At 42.6% G+C, this 18903-nt stretch overlaps 1 protein-coding gene across 1 annotated transcript in view; it reads right to left on the reverse strand.

Annotated features, from left to right (window-relative positions):
* The window catches only part of EIF3E (eukaryotic translation initiation factor 3 subunit E), a 121688-nt gene that overhangs the window by 22485 nt on the left and 80300 nt on the right, over window positions 1-18903 (reverse strand). Inside the window, exons 8-10 of the mRNA XM_082259909.1 lie at window positions 13528-13654; window positions 10595-10696; window positions 6381-6490 (exon numbers count right to left, since the gene is read on the reverse strand). Coding sequence (XP_082116035.1) covers window positions 6381-6490; window positions 10595-10696; window positions 13528-13654 — 339 coding nt within the window. The remainder of the gene's footprint in view (window positions 1-6380; window positions 6491-10594; window positions 10697-13527; window positions 13655-18903) is intronic.

The following is an 18903-nucleotide window of genomic DNA, read 5'->3' on the forward strand; positions in this document are numbered from 1 at the left end:
TAGGTCCGCATATCATCCGCAAACGGATGGGATGATATGCAGACACACGGAGCGGATGACAGAAATGTGAAAAAAAAAAAAAAAAAAAGAAGGACAGCAGCGGAGCTCTCACACGGAGCGGCCGTGTGAAAGAGCCCTAACACACGTCTGACACCCATTCTCATGCATCTTATATCAACCTTGTTACATCAATTCTCCCATCCTTTATCCTTACTACTACTTTTAACATTGACTATTCTGATATTTAACATATACGCTATCATCTATACATGCGATCATATCCAGTATTATACATTATATACGATATTATTTATTTGCAGTAAATGACAGAATTGAAAGACAGAGTCTCCTCCCACTACATTCATCCGTCTATCTACCATGGGCTCTCATGTTGGCCTGGCCCAGTTGGACCCTTCAGCTCCAGGGTCAGGCGTTCCCCGCCTCCGCTCCAGTTAGCCCATTGTGACTCCAGATACATTGGCCTGTGAGTATTTGGCACTTTTGAGTTCCTCATATTTACAGTATAATTTTTTGTTTTTCATATATACTATATTTTTTTTACTTCATTGTTTTTTTGTTTACCGTTTCTCCAATACAAGCAGGTCTTTCTTTCTAGACATATTTCTTATGCATTTACTCTGAAGAAGCGAGTTTATCTCGCGAAACGCGTCAGTTCAAGATGCTTTATACTCATTTACTATGATATATGTATTTATGGCTATATTGATGAGACTGTGATTCACTGTACCATTACGATGTATACAATATGTGATATACTATCATGTACTTTATGCACCTCCAATTTACTGTAATAAAAGTTATTTTATCTCTATTAATTTTTATTTCATTTATCTCATTTGGTTTCAGCTTTTACTTTCAGCCATAGGTACACACCTCATATAAAGTCCCACGGGCCATTTGCCCTTTGCATATATTGGGATGGGAGGTATGTAACTGATGTTACCAGACCATATACCCCTCTTTGTCTAACTGATCACATGTGCAGCATCATGGCAGTTGAAGATTAAACAGAGACCAAGATGGCAGCTCCCTTTGGTGAAAACGATAGGAGGGTTTACTTCCACTTCAACAGAAACAGAAAAGGGCCTTCACCAAACACCTGCCACAAGGTCAGAAGCACACCATTATCTTAAACATCTTTGTATGTCGTAGCGTTAATAGTACCCTTCACTAGAAACACCCAAATGCAATCATTTGGGGAGGCGGCCCCTTTTTTGCAATCCAATGTGAGATCCCCCTCAATAAACACAAAAATATTTTATTATATCTTTTCAAGTGACAACACTGAAGAAATTACAGTTTGCAACAATGTAAAGTAGTGAGTGTACAGCTTGTATAACAGTGTAAATTTTACTGTCCCTGCACACACAGCCATGTCTAAACTGCTGGCAACAAAAGTGAGTACACCCCTAAGTGTAAATGTCCAAATTGGGCCCAAAGTGTCAATATTTTCTGTGGCCACCATTATTTTCCAGAACTACCTTAACCCTCTTAGGCATAGAGTTCACCAGAGGTTCACAGGTTGCCACTGAAGTCCTCTTCCACTCCTCCATGACGATATCACGGAGCTGGTGGATGTTAGAGACCTTGCGCTCCTCCACCTTCCATTTTCGGATGCCCCACAGATGCTCATTAGAGTTTAGGTCTGGAGACATGCTTTTTTTCAGATCCTCAGAGTTCTTTGCCATGAGGTGCCATTTTGAACTTCCAGTGGCGAGTATGAGAGTTAGAGCAATAACACCAAATTTAACACATCTGTTCCCCGTTCTCATCTGAGACCTTGTAACACTAACGAGTCACATGACAACGGGGAGGGAAAATGGCTAATTGGGCCCAATTTGAACATTTTCACTTCGGGGTGTACTCACTTTTGTTGCCAGCGGTTTAGACATTAATGACTGTGTTGAGTTATTTTGAGGGGACAGCAAATTTACACTTTTATACAAGCTGTACACTCACTACTTTACATTGTAGCAAACTAATTTCTTCAGGTGTTGTCACTTGAAAAGATATAATAAAATATTTTCAAAAATATGAGGGGTGTAATCACTTTTGTGGGATACTGTACACACACACACATATACGCACACACACACACACGTATTAACTTGGCCATGCACTAATCAAAGTTTGACCAGTTCTGCAGGGACTGGGCCAAATTCCAATCAAGGAAAGGTTTTTTCCACTTGAAAGAGGTAGATCATATGATTGACTCCTGTTGAAGGGGCATGCTAGAAGAAATGTTGTCGACCAGCAGCTGCTGACCCTTGTATTCAGACAGTGGAGGATCCTCAATCCACCTCATTTGTTTAAATGGAGGAATCCGTTGTGTGTTGGGGGAAAAAAAAAAAAATGTACATAGCCAGCTTTAGGTGTGTCCCCCCCCCCCAACCTCTGCAGGGAGGGAGGAGGGGGGGCACTGTATTTGTTTATTCTAACAGAAAATGGTTTTACCCTTCTGGCTGGGCTAAGTGTATGAATCACATGGTGGCTGGTTAAAAATACAAATCCTTTGGCAGATAAGACAGATGGCATATGCATATTTGAACTGTTTAGCAGTTTCCTTGGAGTTCAGTTGTAAAAAGAAAATGAGCACATCCTACTAAGAATTGACAGGTTTAGCACAAAAAGGAAAAAGTGAACTTACTAGGGTGAAAACCAGCATGGAAGAAATTGATCACACAAGTCGTGATAGGTCTATTTGGCTCATCACAGAAGAGTAAATCTAATGCGATTTCACAAGCTTTTCTGCGCTGTAATCTCTCAGAAGACTTCAAATGATGTAACCAGTAAGGTTTTAATAAGGTATGTGTCACTTAAACAAGTGGAATAATCAGATCTGATTTGTGTTGCACAATGGTACATTTTGATGGCTTATTTCTGTCTCTTCCAGTAACACCTATAAAATGAGAACTATCACTGTGATACTGAGTTATGCAGGGAGGTCATCAGGAGACCCGGCAAGTCACCGCATTAATACGAGAGGGGGCAGCTCGCGGTTAGGCTCACATTAATCTAAAATGGATTACAGGCTTCATCGTTGTATTGCTCTTGTAATGGACTGTGCGTGAAATGTGTCTTGACTCAATACTAAAGCTGCAAAGCCTTGCATCTTCCCTGGAAGCGCTTAGCCATGCCAACAAGTCTGGAGAGGTACCAACGGACTAGATTAAAAAAAAAAACCTCAAAGTTGTTACATCTGCTGCCTCACAAATGGAAGAATAGAGAAGAAAAAGATGTCACATTACTGGATGTTAAAAGGTTATTCTATCCAAAACTGAATTTTTACTTCTAAGCACACTCTTACAGCCCGAGTAACCCATTGGCCATCTTCATATCCCTCAGGGACTGCAGTGACATCATCACCTTACTTCTGACTCCCACAAAATATAACCCCAGACAGGGCAGAGAAGTCAGTTTTTGCTGCATTTTCTATAATATAGATACAAATTGAGCAGGGATGGTGACTTATCGATAACCAGAGAGTGTACTGCACTGTGGAGCCTAGTGTGGGGGGACAATTTAACCCGCTGGACAATGTAACACGTGTACAATTTAAATCATCACTGGCCACCCAATGGCCAAAGAAAGAACACACTGGAGAAGTGGAAATGGCAATGACAGAGCACAGACCCATCAGTGTTGGAGACAAGCAGACAGAGGTAGGTGTCCCTTGTCAAAGTTTGCCTTACCTACTTGCACATTATGGGAAATCTTCCTGCAGCTCCCATCAGCTTATTTCCTTTATAAACAAAGTACTGATAAAGAGAGTAGACTTGGGGAGCAGTGGGTGGGAGGCATGCAAAAGAAATTCTGTCCTGCCACATAACGATTTTTTAATCTGGCCATAATTTTACAGAGCGTCAAGTGCAGGCAGACGATTTGTCATACCTTTACGTTAAAGCAGAACTAAATTCTCAAATGCCATGTTATGGCTATTAAAGTCAAAGTACAGTTTTATTTTCAGTGAAATCCTTGGTTATCGCATTGTTACTCAAGGATAAGTTCAGCTTTCGCCAAACAAATAATAAATGCACATTTTTTTTAGCAGGTTAAAAAAAAAGTGCATTTTTTGTTGCAGGAGCCTATAAAGGATTGCACCAGCAATCAGCAGCTGAGAGGCTCCTGTGTCCCAGCTATTGTCCACTATCTCCTGCAGTCGACACTTGCCAACACAGGGGAGCCAGTTCATGACTGGACTGGGATGGGCTAAAAAATTAAGTAAATGCATACCCCCCCCCCCCCCCCCCCCACAGGTTAGCAAGCATAAAAAAGTGTTGCTAGGAGGGCACTTTTACTTCAGTTTAAACTGGAATTATACTTTAAAGTAATTTTGACTATTTAGCTGCACTTCACATTTAGTGATTTAAACAAGATGTTGGCATAGTGGCATCACAGTGAATGTCAGTTGGTACATAGCATCAGGACACCAGAAGGCCGTTACAGAGCATGTACTGATTATCTATCCACGAATACATATATATACATACACAAACAAATCCTCATAAAAGTATTTTTGCTTCTGCTGTTACTATAACAAGTAAATAGCAGTTCCTAGAAAAAGATTTGCCAACATATCAATTAACCTTAAAATCACTATATAATTAACATTTTTAAGCTCTGCACGACACCAGTACTCACGATACAAGACAAAATCCATGATATGGCCAGATATGACTAGGCGTTTTTAAAGGAAAAATAAATAAATAGGGAATCCACCATCGGTGATTCAAGGAGCTTAATACATAAAATATGTTTTTAACTACAAGCTATAAATACTTCAGGAACAACAAAAGGCAGTGGTGATTTCTGATTATTGAAATAATTAAAGGCCAGGCATGTTCAAAGCACAATGTGTGACCAGATGTGAAGATACTTGCATGTAATGGATACTGCCATAAACACTCAAGGACTAAACAGACTTTAGCAAGAGGAGCAGTCTTACCTCTACACCCCAATACCACCTATTCAAACCTTGCAAACCAAGATAATCGTCCAAAAGGTTTTCTGGTATCTGCTGTCCCAGATCTCCAACACAAAAAAGAAAAAGTGCTGAAAGCAAATACCACAAATACACTCCCTTCCTCTAGACAAACCAGTCAGTGCTCATTGGCTGAGAGTGCTGATCAGCAGACCTTTTTCGGTCATGCCCCTTCAACAGACTGGCCAGCTTCTGTCAGACCGCCTGACACACAAAAGGGCCAAACGTTGGCAGGTTTCTACTGAGCCGGCCGATGCTGCTCGATATTTGGTCTGTGTACGGCCCTTTAGTGACTTTTTAGCTGCAAATAATTCCACCAAACCAAGAGCATTGGAACATCCAGCTTTCAAAGGGTTTAGTTTATTCACCAAATTCTTCCCAAAATGCCTTTCACCATCATACAAAGAGACTCAATTGAGCCACATACGAAGTTTCTCTACAGCTTTCAGGTTCTTGTGATCTCAGGGCAATGAGTACTACATTATTCACTTGGGTGGAAAAGGCTGTCAAGCAGAGTGACATGAGGCAGAGAGGTCCCTGGGTGGAAGACAGCATTTTTACTTACATGTAACGGTAGATGTGCAGGAACCTCTAGAGAACGGTAACAGTAAATAAAAACTTTCAAAATGCAGACATCACCTGATACTCTTGGTTCAACAATCTAACCCATTCTATAGCTGCTCACAGACATAAAATGACAATCACACAATCCAGCCATTTTTTAGCCAGGATCGGATGCCCATCTCATGTCTACAGGGTGAGGCAGGCCCTTCCACAGTAGCCTGCTCTCTGGGGATAAGGGCTGATTAGACCTGTTAAATAATCATGTTTATGCATCCTCCTTTGTAATGTGGTAGCCTGCCCGCCCAAATTCTATAGAACTCTGGGCACCCCAAGTTCAAGTATTCCATGTTCAAATGCATTCTTCTGGTACTTCTAAAATTTAGAATCGCTCAAAAGGACAAAGAAAACAAGTCATATCTTGTATAGGAAAATTTCAATGGTTTTCAGCAGATGGATAATAACCACATAAGCAGATTACTAACTGCATTAAAGAGGGGTAGTAGTAAGAACATTGTCCATCCTCTTACATAATTATGACCCACCACAATCTTCCCTCCCATCTTTATTGTCCTTCAAGTGGAACATTAGTTTAAAGAAAATGCTAGTAGACAGCAGAAAACACTTTCCTTATATTCTAGAATTAATCTTTCTTGCGTACATTGCCTATGGTGAATGCCCTAGCCCATTCTTGAGGTGCCTGGCTGGTTTAACGCCTGCATACAAGCCATGGAGACAACAGCTCCTTTCCAAGTAGCTACCTTAACTTACCACCTGTGAGAAAGAAATTTTACTCCTGAAGTCAGCATAGACATACCTGATACTTATACATTGGTGGATACGGCAGAACGTCTCAAATATAAAAAGTCTGGCATTTTCAATAAAATCTTCCAAGCAGGCCACAAGAAAGAAATCATTCACCAGCACCTAAGAGAAAGATCGGTTTAGAAGTTATTTGTACAAGTAAAAGCAGCATTGCTATTAAAAATGCAATATTTACACTCAGCACTTCTCAGAACAGAAGCTTACACATCCAGTATAATTTATATTTGTATAGAACATTGCAGAGAAAACAGTCTATTACCCTAATACTGTGTTTGCAATATACAAGTATGAGCCTTCTACAGAACTGTATAGAAATTACGACACATGTGCAGGACCAGCAGAAATTAGGATGTACAGACCACATGCAATTTTGCACGCCCAATTTTTCAGTTTATTTGTTAAAGTTTGAAATATCCAATAAATTTAGTTCCACTTCATGATTGTGTCCCACTTGTTGATTCTTCACAAAAAAATACAGTTTTATATCTTTATGTTTGAAGCCTGAAATGTGGCAAAAGGTTGAAAAGTTCAAGGGGGCCGAATACTTTCGCAAGGCACTGTACCTGATGTCCAGACAAAAAGGTACACAATAGCATTTGCAAAACCCGTTGACGCCATCAACGCCGCAGAGACGCCACACACGGCATCCCCAGTGCGGTGTGAAAGATGTCCCTCCTCCAAGGAGAATAGCAAAAATGTTAGGTAGAGGTGGGGTTACCCTGGGCTGGCCAACAAATTTTTTTTTTGTTTTGCCAGTGACAAATCCTTCTGCAGGCACCAGCATAACCCAACAATATCTGAATTCCTGTGTCTCTTAATGGACCGGGGAGGGGTTGGATATACTTAAAATTGTGTACAAAACCACTCCACTAATGAATATACGACCAAAAGCAGGTTTTCATGCTTGCTCCCCACTGATCAACTGTTTACCAAAAGGCAACTCCAAGGCTACTTTGATGCACAGCTTATACACAATATTCTTTTAACAAATGGCAAAGAGTTGACTGACATGAGTCTCACAAAAGGGAGCGTATGATTTTGTTTATAGTTTTTAGTATTTTTTTAGTATGGATGAAAACAGCCTGACTCCTGACTGGGGTAAGAGTGGTATCTTAAAACTTACAGCTAAGCCTTAGGCCGGGTACACACAAGCTGAATATCGCCCGAAATCAGCCAGAACAGTAGAAACCAGCCAACTTTCAGCCTGTGTGTACAGCTGCCTGCCAGACAGAAGCCAATGTGGAAAAACCAGCATCAGACCAGCATGCGATTAGCACTTGTAGCTAATGTTAGGGGTCGTTCCCCCAGTCAGAACACAATAGCACAGCGGGGAGATCATTACATTAACATCGCTTGTGTTAGTACAGCGACCGGTCAGTTTTTTTTTCATTCAGTCCGCTGGATTGAACATAGTGTGTACCAGGTTTTACCCAAACATTTTAACAGAAAGGAGGTCTAAAAAACAACCGCAAAATTATTGTTGCGTTTTTTTTTTTTTACACAACACAACATTTTAACATCTTTTAAGACCCCACACTGGGGCGACACTACTTGCCGGGGCGACCTCACAGGTTGCGGTGCGCAGCTCGCACCGCGACCTCTGAGCGGCCGGCACAGACTTCATATCATTGAAGTCAATGCAGGTCGCCCCAAAGAAGCTCCGGACCCTTTTTCTAAGTCGGAGCGACTTGTCGCTCCTATTAGAACGGGTCCACAGCTACTCTATGGCAGGCGACCCGTCAGGCGACCAGGTCGCCTGACAGGTCGCCCCGGTGTGAACAGTGTTTTATAACCTAACATTCATTTTAAGCCTAATTTCCACATAACACTAGTGAAGTTAAAAGTAAATTCAGCTGGCTATTTATAATAGAAAATCAGTCAATTCACTACAGAGACTAATATACAACATGTTTGCCACTTCTAAGTAGTGTTGACGATGCAGACTATTCATATTTAAATGCAGACTACATTCAGATGTGACCTTTGTGAATTTGATTGTGAAACTGTCTTAACTGTGAGGAGTTCTGTACATCTTCAGGGATGGAGAAAGCTTCAAAAAACTTGAGTGCCCAAGAAAAAAAATGACTCGTACAATATATTAAAGGTTTACGTGCTCCATAACCATATTATATATAGTAAGGTCACAAGTGAGTGACTAACCATTTGTGATCCTCCATATTCCACCCATATGACTCAACACGCCGTTTGTAAGTTCATTAAACTGCGCCCCCCCCCCCATACACACACACTTCAATAACTTCTGCCTAATTACTACCAAGAATGCATAACTGCCCCCCTGCGTGCCTCTGATTTATACTGTAATTTTACTGTGTGAAAAGAACTGCAACAAACGCTCAGCTACTTCCTTCCCCGACTGGTCACCATTATTAACAACCCCGCTAATTAAAGTCATATGAAGCAAGGTAGTTATCTTATCACATCAAAGCAGGGACAGATTGCTGATCAGCACACCTATCTTCTAGACAGACACTCCCACGTGAGTAACGCTAGACAAGATAACCGATTGCTGAGCTTTGAACTGATCAGACAAACATACATTTCCAATTTGAGATCATATACTGTTACTGTGCTGACATGTAAAATGTTCCTAACTGCTTTATAAAGAGGACTTGCTATAAATGGACACAAATGAGCCTTGTCAGAAATGCACAAATTAAAAACCAAGACATTTATTGGGTATTTTATCATGCAGATGTCATTTATTGGTACACACCTGACTTTCAGAAAGCATCTTACTATGCTTACAATGACTGGTAACAGATGACCATGTGCATTCTGGAACTATTTTTAGCCTCTTTTTTTAACCACAGTCGGTTTTGCGCACCAATGGTAAGAAATTTGTCGTAACGGAGCAAAAAAAAAAAAAAAAATGACCTCCACATCAAACACCATCTCTTAAGTATTCAAAGACAGTACAAACAGTAAGCTTTAAAACGAACATGTATGTGCCTTGCCCATGCAGGACAAAGAAAGGTTAATTTTAATAACTACCTCCCAGGCAGTACATACAATTCTTTTACTCCGCTATCACTCTGTTCGGGTGCTGAGAGTGGAACCCACCACCAGATGCGGTTAAGTTGTACCTTACACAGAATATGAGGTCATTATGATTTCAGGGGGCGGGGATGCGGTCAGTTTCTGCTTACTAATTGGTGGATGGTTTTTCAAATAATTTCCCCCCATATTTCACAATGTAACTTTCCTGTGCTGAGGTGCTATGCTCAGGAAAAAGTGTATCCTAGACTTTGAAGGCACCTAGGGTCTTGTTGCCCTATCCATATCATGGGTATCCCACAAGTACTAGAAGCGACAAACAAGAGAAGGGCGCACCGACCTAGAGCAATACTATTAAAACATTGGGAATATGATGTAGGTTACCTTTTATTCTTTAATGTTTTAATAGTATTGCACTAGGTCGGTGGGCGCTTCTCGTTTTTCTTTGTTTCAGGACGAAGCCACCCCCTCTGACAAATAGACGCAGACAGGGTGGCTCAGAAGCGAACTCGCACAGGAGCCCCCATGGAAAGCAGCTTTCCATGGGGGCACTTGATGAAGTGGGATCCCGGAAGAGGAGCATTAGGGCTGGTCTGTGTAAAACTATTACACGGAGCAGATAAGTATAATGTGTATTTTTCTAATAAAAAAAAAAAAACGAAGCTAGGTTCACACAACTGCGACTTGAAAGTTCTAAGTTGCATGACCCTATTAACAGCAATGGAACCATTCTAATAGGTGCGACTCAAGTCACAGCAACTTCGAAAAAGGTTCCAGCACTACTTTGGGACGACTTCATCGTGACTGGATTGACTTTGGTTAATGAAGTAGCAATGAAGTCGAGCAGGAGGTCAGCTGTCAAAGTTGCGCAACTTTGAAGCTGCATAAATGTGAACCGACACTTCGAGATTAGAGAGACTATTGGAATAGGTCACTACCAGAGCATGCCGTGTTTTTCCACCAACATAAAAAGCACACAGAAATCTTATAAGTTATGGCTTTGGTGTTTGTTGCAACACATCTACAGATCAACAAGATGCATCTTCTTGAATCAGTAACTTTCAAAAACTGATGTTCAATTTCTCTTCAGTATTGGGCTTTTGTTAAAGGACAGACAAAAATGCTTTTTTATGGCACTGGAGTAACCAAAATATGTCACCAAGGAAAATCTGAAAGAGGATATTCACTTACCGACTCGCACTCTCTTAACTTCTTTTGAGCTCCATCAAAGTCAAAGTTCACATATAAACACTCAACAAATTCAGTTATTGGATCCTTGTATGTGTATGATTCCTAAAAGTTAAATAAAACAGTATTTTAGGAAGTATGAATTTGTTTTCCCTTCATTCAACAGGTATTCCCCCCCCCCCCCCCCATCTAGCAAGAATAAGTACCCAATCCCTTCAGTCTACTGCCCTGATAGTGTCAGCCTGGATACCTTGCTTTAAAGGGCAGTTCGTGTAAGCAAAACACAGTCTAGTTATTGGAATTTAGATGGGAGGAAGTCATCTCCAACCACATCTTCCCACAGTTTTGCTATGTTTTCCATTGCAAAGAGTAGCAATGCCTCAATGACCACAACTCATAAGTGTAAAGTTGAAAGGATGCTATCTTTCGGCAAGAATTCCCCTGGATATGTAAGTGGGTACAGTTATGAGTGGTGGCACAAAACCAGAATTTGTTGCATAAAATTCCTTACAGCACTTTAACAAGGCACATCCAGAGTAGAATAATAGATATATTTTTTTTTAACCTTAATGCATTCTCTGCATAAAGGTAATAAACCTTTCAAAAGCTGCTCCCCTCAGCCAATAAACAGCTACCAGAGCCTAATCGTGATCCTGTGCCCCTCTGTAGCAGCTAATCTGCCATCTCTTCTCAAAGGAGACTCTGCAGGTTTGGAAGCCATTAGCCCCACTGTGTGGGCCTACGTATACACACACCCTGGCTCAGGAATAACCCTGCAGTTTGCTATGGGGGCACTCATAGAAGAGGAATCATGATCATCAGCAAGGGATGCCAGAAGAGGAGAGACTGCATTTTGAGCGATAAATTATTCAATGGACAAAAAAATCATCAGTTTCTCGTTTGTTTTTTGCATCTGGGTCACATATACAAAGCACCAACAGTTCAACTGGTCCATTCACACTAGCGCGACTTGTCAGGCGACTTGGTCGCCTGACAATTCGCGGTCGGTCTATAAAGAAAAAAAGAGAGGGGTATCTGTAAGTGTAATGGAGGCAGAGGGCTTCCAAAACCTATTCACAGACCCAAAAGTTGATCAAATATAGATCCCAATAATGGCACTAAAATTGCTGAGTAAAGTGGAAATTATAAAATATATATTTTGTTGAAGCACTTATGCCTGGTGGATGAACAAAAAACACATATGGACACAATACATGATAAAACAATAAAACCAAGTACATACAGTGGATAGCATCACAAACAGACCATAATGACAATTGAATATGAATGCTGTCGGAAAAAATCAATCAAAAATATAGAGCCACATCCATGTGGTAGAAAAACCAGTGCCTACAATGTTCCTAAATAGGAATACCATATATATGGGTATAGCTGTGACTTGGTTAGGCACAATGAGCAGCAAACCCCCTACAATTGGATATAAACAGCAAATGAAGGCTGCAGAGAGAAAAAGAAAATCTCCTGAAATGAATGTGGATCCAAAAATTGGGATGAAAATGATATTCCAATTGCTGCTAAGGTAGGAAAAAGGTGCTGGCTGAGCGATGAGGACTCCAAATAATGATGATGTCCGTCAGGATAAGAACAGACCCAAATGAAGGTTGTAGCAATCTTCTCCAATTAAGAATGAACATACACAAGACAATTCCCAAACGACCGTTTCAGTGATGAGGTTGCCTGTCTCGCATGTATGAGGGGGACAGGTGGGAGAGTCTTTAAGTGCTGGCAGATAGGAGAGATAGTGAACCTTGAGGTCGTGCAATAGATATACAAGGTTTTTACCTCCGTGTGTGAATCGGCGGTGACCCAGCGGCTTTTGCAATCTCACAGCGGCGTAGTCCCATTCGGCGCTTGCTCCATCCAAGTCTCTGGACAGTGACGGACAGGTCCGTGACGGCCGGTCTCGCGTCACATCCGGTAGTGGCGAGCAGCTGATCCGGGGAAGCCGTAGCCGACACAAAGTTGGAGGGGTCACCGACACACGTCCAGGAGGTTGGTCTTAGTGATGCAGTCACACTGGCAAGGCTGACGCGTTTCACCGACTATGTCGGTTTCATCGGAGCGGTCGGTCGCCTGCCATTGATTAGCACAGGGCCCGTTCTAATAGGAGCGACACAAGTTGCTCCGACTTAGAAAAAGGGTCCTGTACTACTTTGGGGCGACCTGGAGGCGACTTGCATTGACTTCAATTATATGAAGTCCGTGCACCGCGACTTCACAGGTCACCCCAGCAAGTCTTGTCGCCCCTGTCTGAATGGGCTCTTAACGGACGAGAAACATTAACTTTTCAATTTATTGTCCATTCTGCATAAGATCTCCAAACTTTTCTTAAATTATTTTTGGCTCAAAAACATTACAACTGATTATTGATTTGGGTCCATTACCTGGCCAAAAAACAAACGTACTGTCCAAATGACAGCTATTTGAACGATTTTTCATCTAGTGTATGGGTAGCATTAGTGCTGTCAAAACAGGACATTCAGTTTTTCTGCTTTCTCGATCAAACTTACAATTTACACTCTACCATATGCTCAGTCCTTTCATAAGAATAGGTCAACTATAAGCAAGAAGGTCTACAAAATCTATCACTGTAGAATATAAAAATCACATGTGAAGAGATCATTGAAATGTATGAAGATGAATGCCATACCACAAAATCAACAATTCAAGTTTACAGATGTTCTAACACTTATACTGTCAGTATAAGGTAGAGCCAAACATTGCCATACATCAATCTGTGTCTGAAAAAGCAGAAACTACAACATACCAGCCTTCCACAGGAACTTCATTTGCTCTGGTTCGAAAAAGTATATGTGTAAATAAAGGGGTACAAAAATTCAGCCTGGACCATCTAAATACGAAAATAATCTAAATTACAATGTTCAAAGTCTGTATAAAGGTTGAAGCTCACTTACTTGTTGAATAACTTTCACCAAATCTTTCAGAACTTGACGTCTTTTTCTCACATCTTTGTTGGTGATAACGGCGGTGGTCAGGTACCGAAGGATATGTGGGCACATAGTCTGAATGGCATTTAAGTATCTAAAAAAAGAAAATACAATAGAACGCTAGAATCAATCTGAAATATATTTAACTGAACAGTAAATTAATAAAAAAAAAAAAAAGGGAGGAGGGTATCATATAGCACATATTTCCATTTTTCTTTAAAGGATGAGTTCACCTTTGGGAACAAATTCCATTGGGAACAAATTCCATAGTCCACCTGTTTTTTGGGTGGAACAGGTTCCCAATGCTGCAGACCGATCACCAAACTCTCTGACAGCAATACAGAAAGAGCAATACAGGGAGAAGTTCCCCATACTAGTTTTCTTTTTTGAAATCATTCATTCACACAGCTCTGTGTGTGAATGAACTACAAGCCCCAACATCCTTTGTGTCTGTCAGCTTGTAATCCTCAATTAACTACCACAGTGCTGTGGAGCATCGTGACAGTTCATTGTTTTTCTTGTCAAATTGTATCTGCTTGCACAGGAACACAGATACTCTGACAGATCTGCAAGAGATCTGCATGGCACCAGTGATCTACTGATTTTCGCAATGCTTTACAGGCTCAAAAAATAATGCACAATTTTTTCCCTGCAAAAAAAAAAAAAAAAAAAAAAAAGGGATTTTTGACTTACTGCAAAATCCATTTCTCTCATGTTCAATGGCGGACTCAGCTCCTGATATTCTTAACCATTGGGTTATACTGCCCCCTACAGGAGTAGGATGCTAGGAAAAAAAAAACTAAAATTTGGCTATGCCTATGGGCAGTCCGAGGGGGTATACTCCCTCTCTCTGCTACGGGTACTTTGTTTTGTTACAAGCAGTGTCAGAGAAAATACAACTACACAGATGTTGGTGCTGTGTCCGTTAATGAACATCAGAGAAATCGATTTTACGTTAAGTCAAAAATCCTATTTTCTCCTGCGTTCATTGACAGACACAGCTCCTGATATTCTTAACTTTTGGGACGTCTCAAAGCAGTGTTAAACACGAGGGGTGGGAACAGCGAAAAAAATTCCCAAGGCTAAACTAAACTATAGCAAACCAGGTAAACAGGAGCTCAACCAAAACAACTGGAGCTCACCTGAAAAACAACAATACACGATCAAAGAGGACCAAGTCCTCTAAACCGCAGCCTGCAAAAACCTTGCGGCCAAAGGAAGCATCTGCAGATGACAACGCACCCACTTTATAGAACTTTGTTAAAGTGGAGTTCCAGCCTCAAAAAGAAAATTTGACATCCGCTTGCTCTAAGTAACCTGAAAAAGAATTGGATAATCATGATTTTTTTGCTTTACTTATCTTGTTTTTGAAGAAAATTGACTTCCCTTCCTTCCACTTCCTCCCTCTGCAGCCACGGCCCGCGCCGTGACTTCCTGCATGCATTGACTCCTGGGAGCCAAACGTCATTGCTCCCAGGAGTCAATGAGCCTGCACCGGCCCTGCTCGTCACTTCCAGTGCAGGCACGTCATTCCCTGCTAAACAGCTTCTGGTTATGAGGCGCTTGCATCGGACATAATGAGCAGGGCTGGTGCAAGGCATTCTGGGACTCCGACATCTCCGAAGTAGACACCGAAGAGGACGCTCTGGCTTCAGTTGCCCACATCTGAGATTGCAGCGCTGGACAAGACATTTTCAAGGTTTAAGTATTTCTTCTAAAAGGCAAGTGAACTGGGGGACAGTTCAGAGGCTATCATTGCTGAAATGCACTAGCCCTGACTGTCCCGGGGGTATTTTTATAGAAAAAAAAATTTTGAGGCCGGAACTCCGCTTTAAAGTGTGCACCGATGACCAGAAGGCCGCCTTGCAAACCTGCGTCACTAACACCTGATGACGGAAAGCACAGAAGCACTGAGCGCCCAAGTAGAATGCGTCTTAACAAGAAGGAAGAAGGGAACCTGACCCTGGATGGAATAGACCTGAACCACCGACTGATTCATCTGGAAATGGTCACATGGTAAATGGACAACCCATTCCGAGGCCCATCCGTGAGCACAAATAGTGAGTCTGACTTCCCAAAAGAGTCCATAGCTGCCAAGTACACCCTAATTGCCTGGTCCACATCCAAGGCATGCAAAGTAATTTTCTGCAGATTAAATGTCTTCATTCAAATGAAAATCCGAGACAATCTGAGGAAGGAACAATAGACAGGGGTGAAGAAACACCCAATCACTGAACCACCAGTAAGGTGAATGCCGCCAATTTCGACACCCAGCGGCAGAGGTGAAGCCACCACACTTGTGCCTCCCTAGTGACTAACATAAGCCAAGGCCGTGGCATTGTCCATCTGAATATGCATTGGACATCCCTGAAGACGATCTGTCCAATGTTCCAGGCACAGTCTGATCGCTCTGTGTTCCAAGATGCTGATCAGTAGTCTGGACTCTTCCAGTGTCCAGGTCCCCTTGGCAGAATATTTGCAGAGGACGCCTCCCCAACCGGACAGGCTGGCATCCGTGGTGACCACTGTCTAATACAAGGGGAGGAAGGATTTGCCCAGGGGAATCGCCGAACGAAGCCAACATATCAGGGACTCTTTCGTTCCCCCAGCTCAGCCGGGTCGGATTGTCCAGAGACTGTGGATTCGTGTTACATTTACGCAGAATCTCCCCTGCAGGGACTTCATATGGAACTGTGCAAATGGAACTGCCTCGAAGGTAGACACCATCAGGCCCTGTACCTGCATGCAAGACCGGAGGGATGACCATGCTGGACAGCAGGAGACTAATTGCAGCCAGTAGTTTCTGGAGTTTGTCTAGAGAAAGGAGCACTCTGGCTAAGGCTGAGTCCAGAGTCAGACCCCAGATAATCCAGCTTGTGGACGGAACCAAAGCAGACTTCTGAAAATTCAGAATGCAGCCAAACTCCCAGAAGCTCCGATGGTGATTTCCAGGCTTTCCTCAAGAGCAGTAGGAGACTCTGCTTGCAGAAGGATGACGTCCAAGTAGCCCAGTACCACGATCCCCCAATGGCATAACAAAGCTGGCACTGGGGCCAACACTTTCGTGAAGACCTGAGGAGCAGAGGCGAAACCACAAGATAATGCCACAAACGGATAATGCTCCTCTCCCATGGCAAAGCGGAGGAAGCGCTGGAGACCGACACATATTGGAATGTGAAGGTAAGTGTCCTTGATGTCAATGGAGGCAAGAATATCCCCCTGATGCAGGGAAGCCACCACCGTGCAGACAGACCCCATTCTGAACTTCTGCACCCGCACAAAACAGTTAAGTGCCTTGAGGCCAAGAGTTGCCTTCCTGGGGACCGTAAACCGGTTTGAGTAAAACCCCTGAAAACGTTCCGAAGTGGGAACCATCACCCGTAAAGTAAAAGGTCTTTTACCGCCCCAAAAAGAGCCTGTAAGCGGACCAGAAACAGTCGCAAGTTGGAAGTTAGAACCTTACCAGATGGCAAGAACGAAACTCGATCTTGTAGCTGGACCGAATGACCGTGTGGGCCCATTTGTTCTTATTCCAGGGGAGTCCACGGGTCCAGGAACCAGCGAAGATGTCCCCCCCACCCCGAACACAGGTGAGGGAGCACCTTCCTACTGAAGAGGCCTTGTTCGCGAGTCTGGAGAAGCCCGCACTTGACTTGCCAGAGCAAGTTCGCTTTGATCCTCCAGGAGGAGGCCCCGAAAGGGCTCCGATCCCTTGTCAGTTGACCCTGAGAGAGGAAAAAACAAAACGTATGAGCTGAGGAGGGTCCATGTCTAGGACGAAGGTCCTTGCACTTTGTAGACTGCGGAAGAAAGGTACTCTTCCCCCCCTGTGAGACCTTTGATGATGTAATCCATGGTAGCAACAAAACAGGCGATGTCCTTGAAAGGAAAGATCAGTCAAAGCCCTTTTAGAAGTCTGGTCCGCAGACCAGCATTTGAGCCAAAAGACAAGCCGAAAGACCACTGCCAAAACAGAGAGCTGAGCCGCATCCAAAGAGGCATCACAGATAAATCTACAGGCCCCTGGACCAGCTGGTCCGCCAGAAAAGCAACGGCGGGGGGGGGGGGGGGGGGAGCGTGTGTAAACGCCAGTCCCCCTCAATACATCGGGTGGGGGTTCCTCTCCCCCACACCATCACATATAAAAGTAAGCGATCTGCAAATGAATAAACTACAAGTCCTGTCTGCCACTGCAGAGTTGGAGTTCTCAATGGACTAATCAGTACTATTGTAGTCCCTAACCTGTAGCTCAGCAACTGTCTGCCCTTGAAGTATGAGGAGACCGCTATGCAACAGTCTCCAGGAGCTGGATGGTAAACCTGCGATCCACTGATTGTAGATGCAATACTCTGCAGGCACCTGAGAAAATACACTTTTTTTACTTGTAAAAAACATCAGCATCTGTGTACAAAAAGGTGAACTTGACCTTAAGGCTAGGTTCACACTTGTGCAGGTGGTTGCGCGGGTGTGGGGCAGTGTGTAAACTGCAACTGCTCCCGCAAACAAACCGTGATGCTCTTTTGTAGACGAGCAGGGCTGCCATTCATTCTTAGTGGCATCCCCAGACATCTGAAAATGCAGCATGTATTCAGTTGCAGGAAATCAATAGTGCAAATGCCCCATGTGATTTCCCTGTATTTTAGAATTGACGCAGGAACCGTTTTCCTGCATGAAACACAGGCAGAGCAGTTTATTTAAATGAATAGGTTGCTGTGCCTGCACAAACGCAGCACACAGAGCCACTTAGGTGTGAACCTAGCCTTATTTGTAGTGTAGTTTTTTTTCTGTAAGGAGGCCAGGGACCTGAATGTGCTCTATGGGGATAGGCTGGATCACAAGAATAGCTGAACAGAACAGACAAATCCCTTGGCAAGCAAGACAGTTCTCATACATCCATTTCAAGCTGACTGTCTGTAGAAGAATCATTAAATCTTACTTTCAAAGGCATTTATATTGCTCTTGCTGTATTTAGAAGCATCTTATTTAGAAAACCTGACTTAAGCTGGATACACACTATACAATTTTCTTTAGGACTTTTTCCTTAAGATTTACCAAAATATAAATACGAGGTCAGACAAACACTTTAAATTTATATGCATTATCAGGCAGGCCCTTGCACTACATAGTTGAAGGTAAATATGAAGTAAATCTACCAACAAAAGTTGTATAGTGTGTATCCAGCTTATGACAATATCATATAGAACACAAAGTATAACATTTATCCTAGAAATAAAAGCCAAATGTGACCCTGATGCGTTTCAGTAGCATGTGGACATCTGTATGAGCGTGTTTTCTTTTCTCGCTCTAGCAGACAAAATGCTGATGGCAAACAGATGTTCCGTG

Source organism: Pelophylax lessonae, assembly GCF_965119305.1.
Source record: "Pelophylax lessonae genome assembly, chromosome: 5".
NCBI lineage: Eukaryota > Metazoa > Chordata > Amphibia > Anura > Ranidae > Pelophylax > Pelophylax lessonae.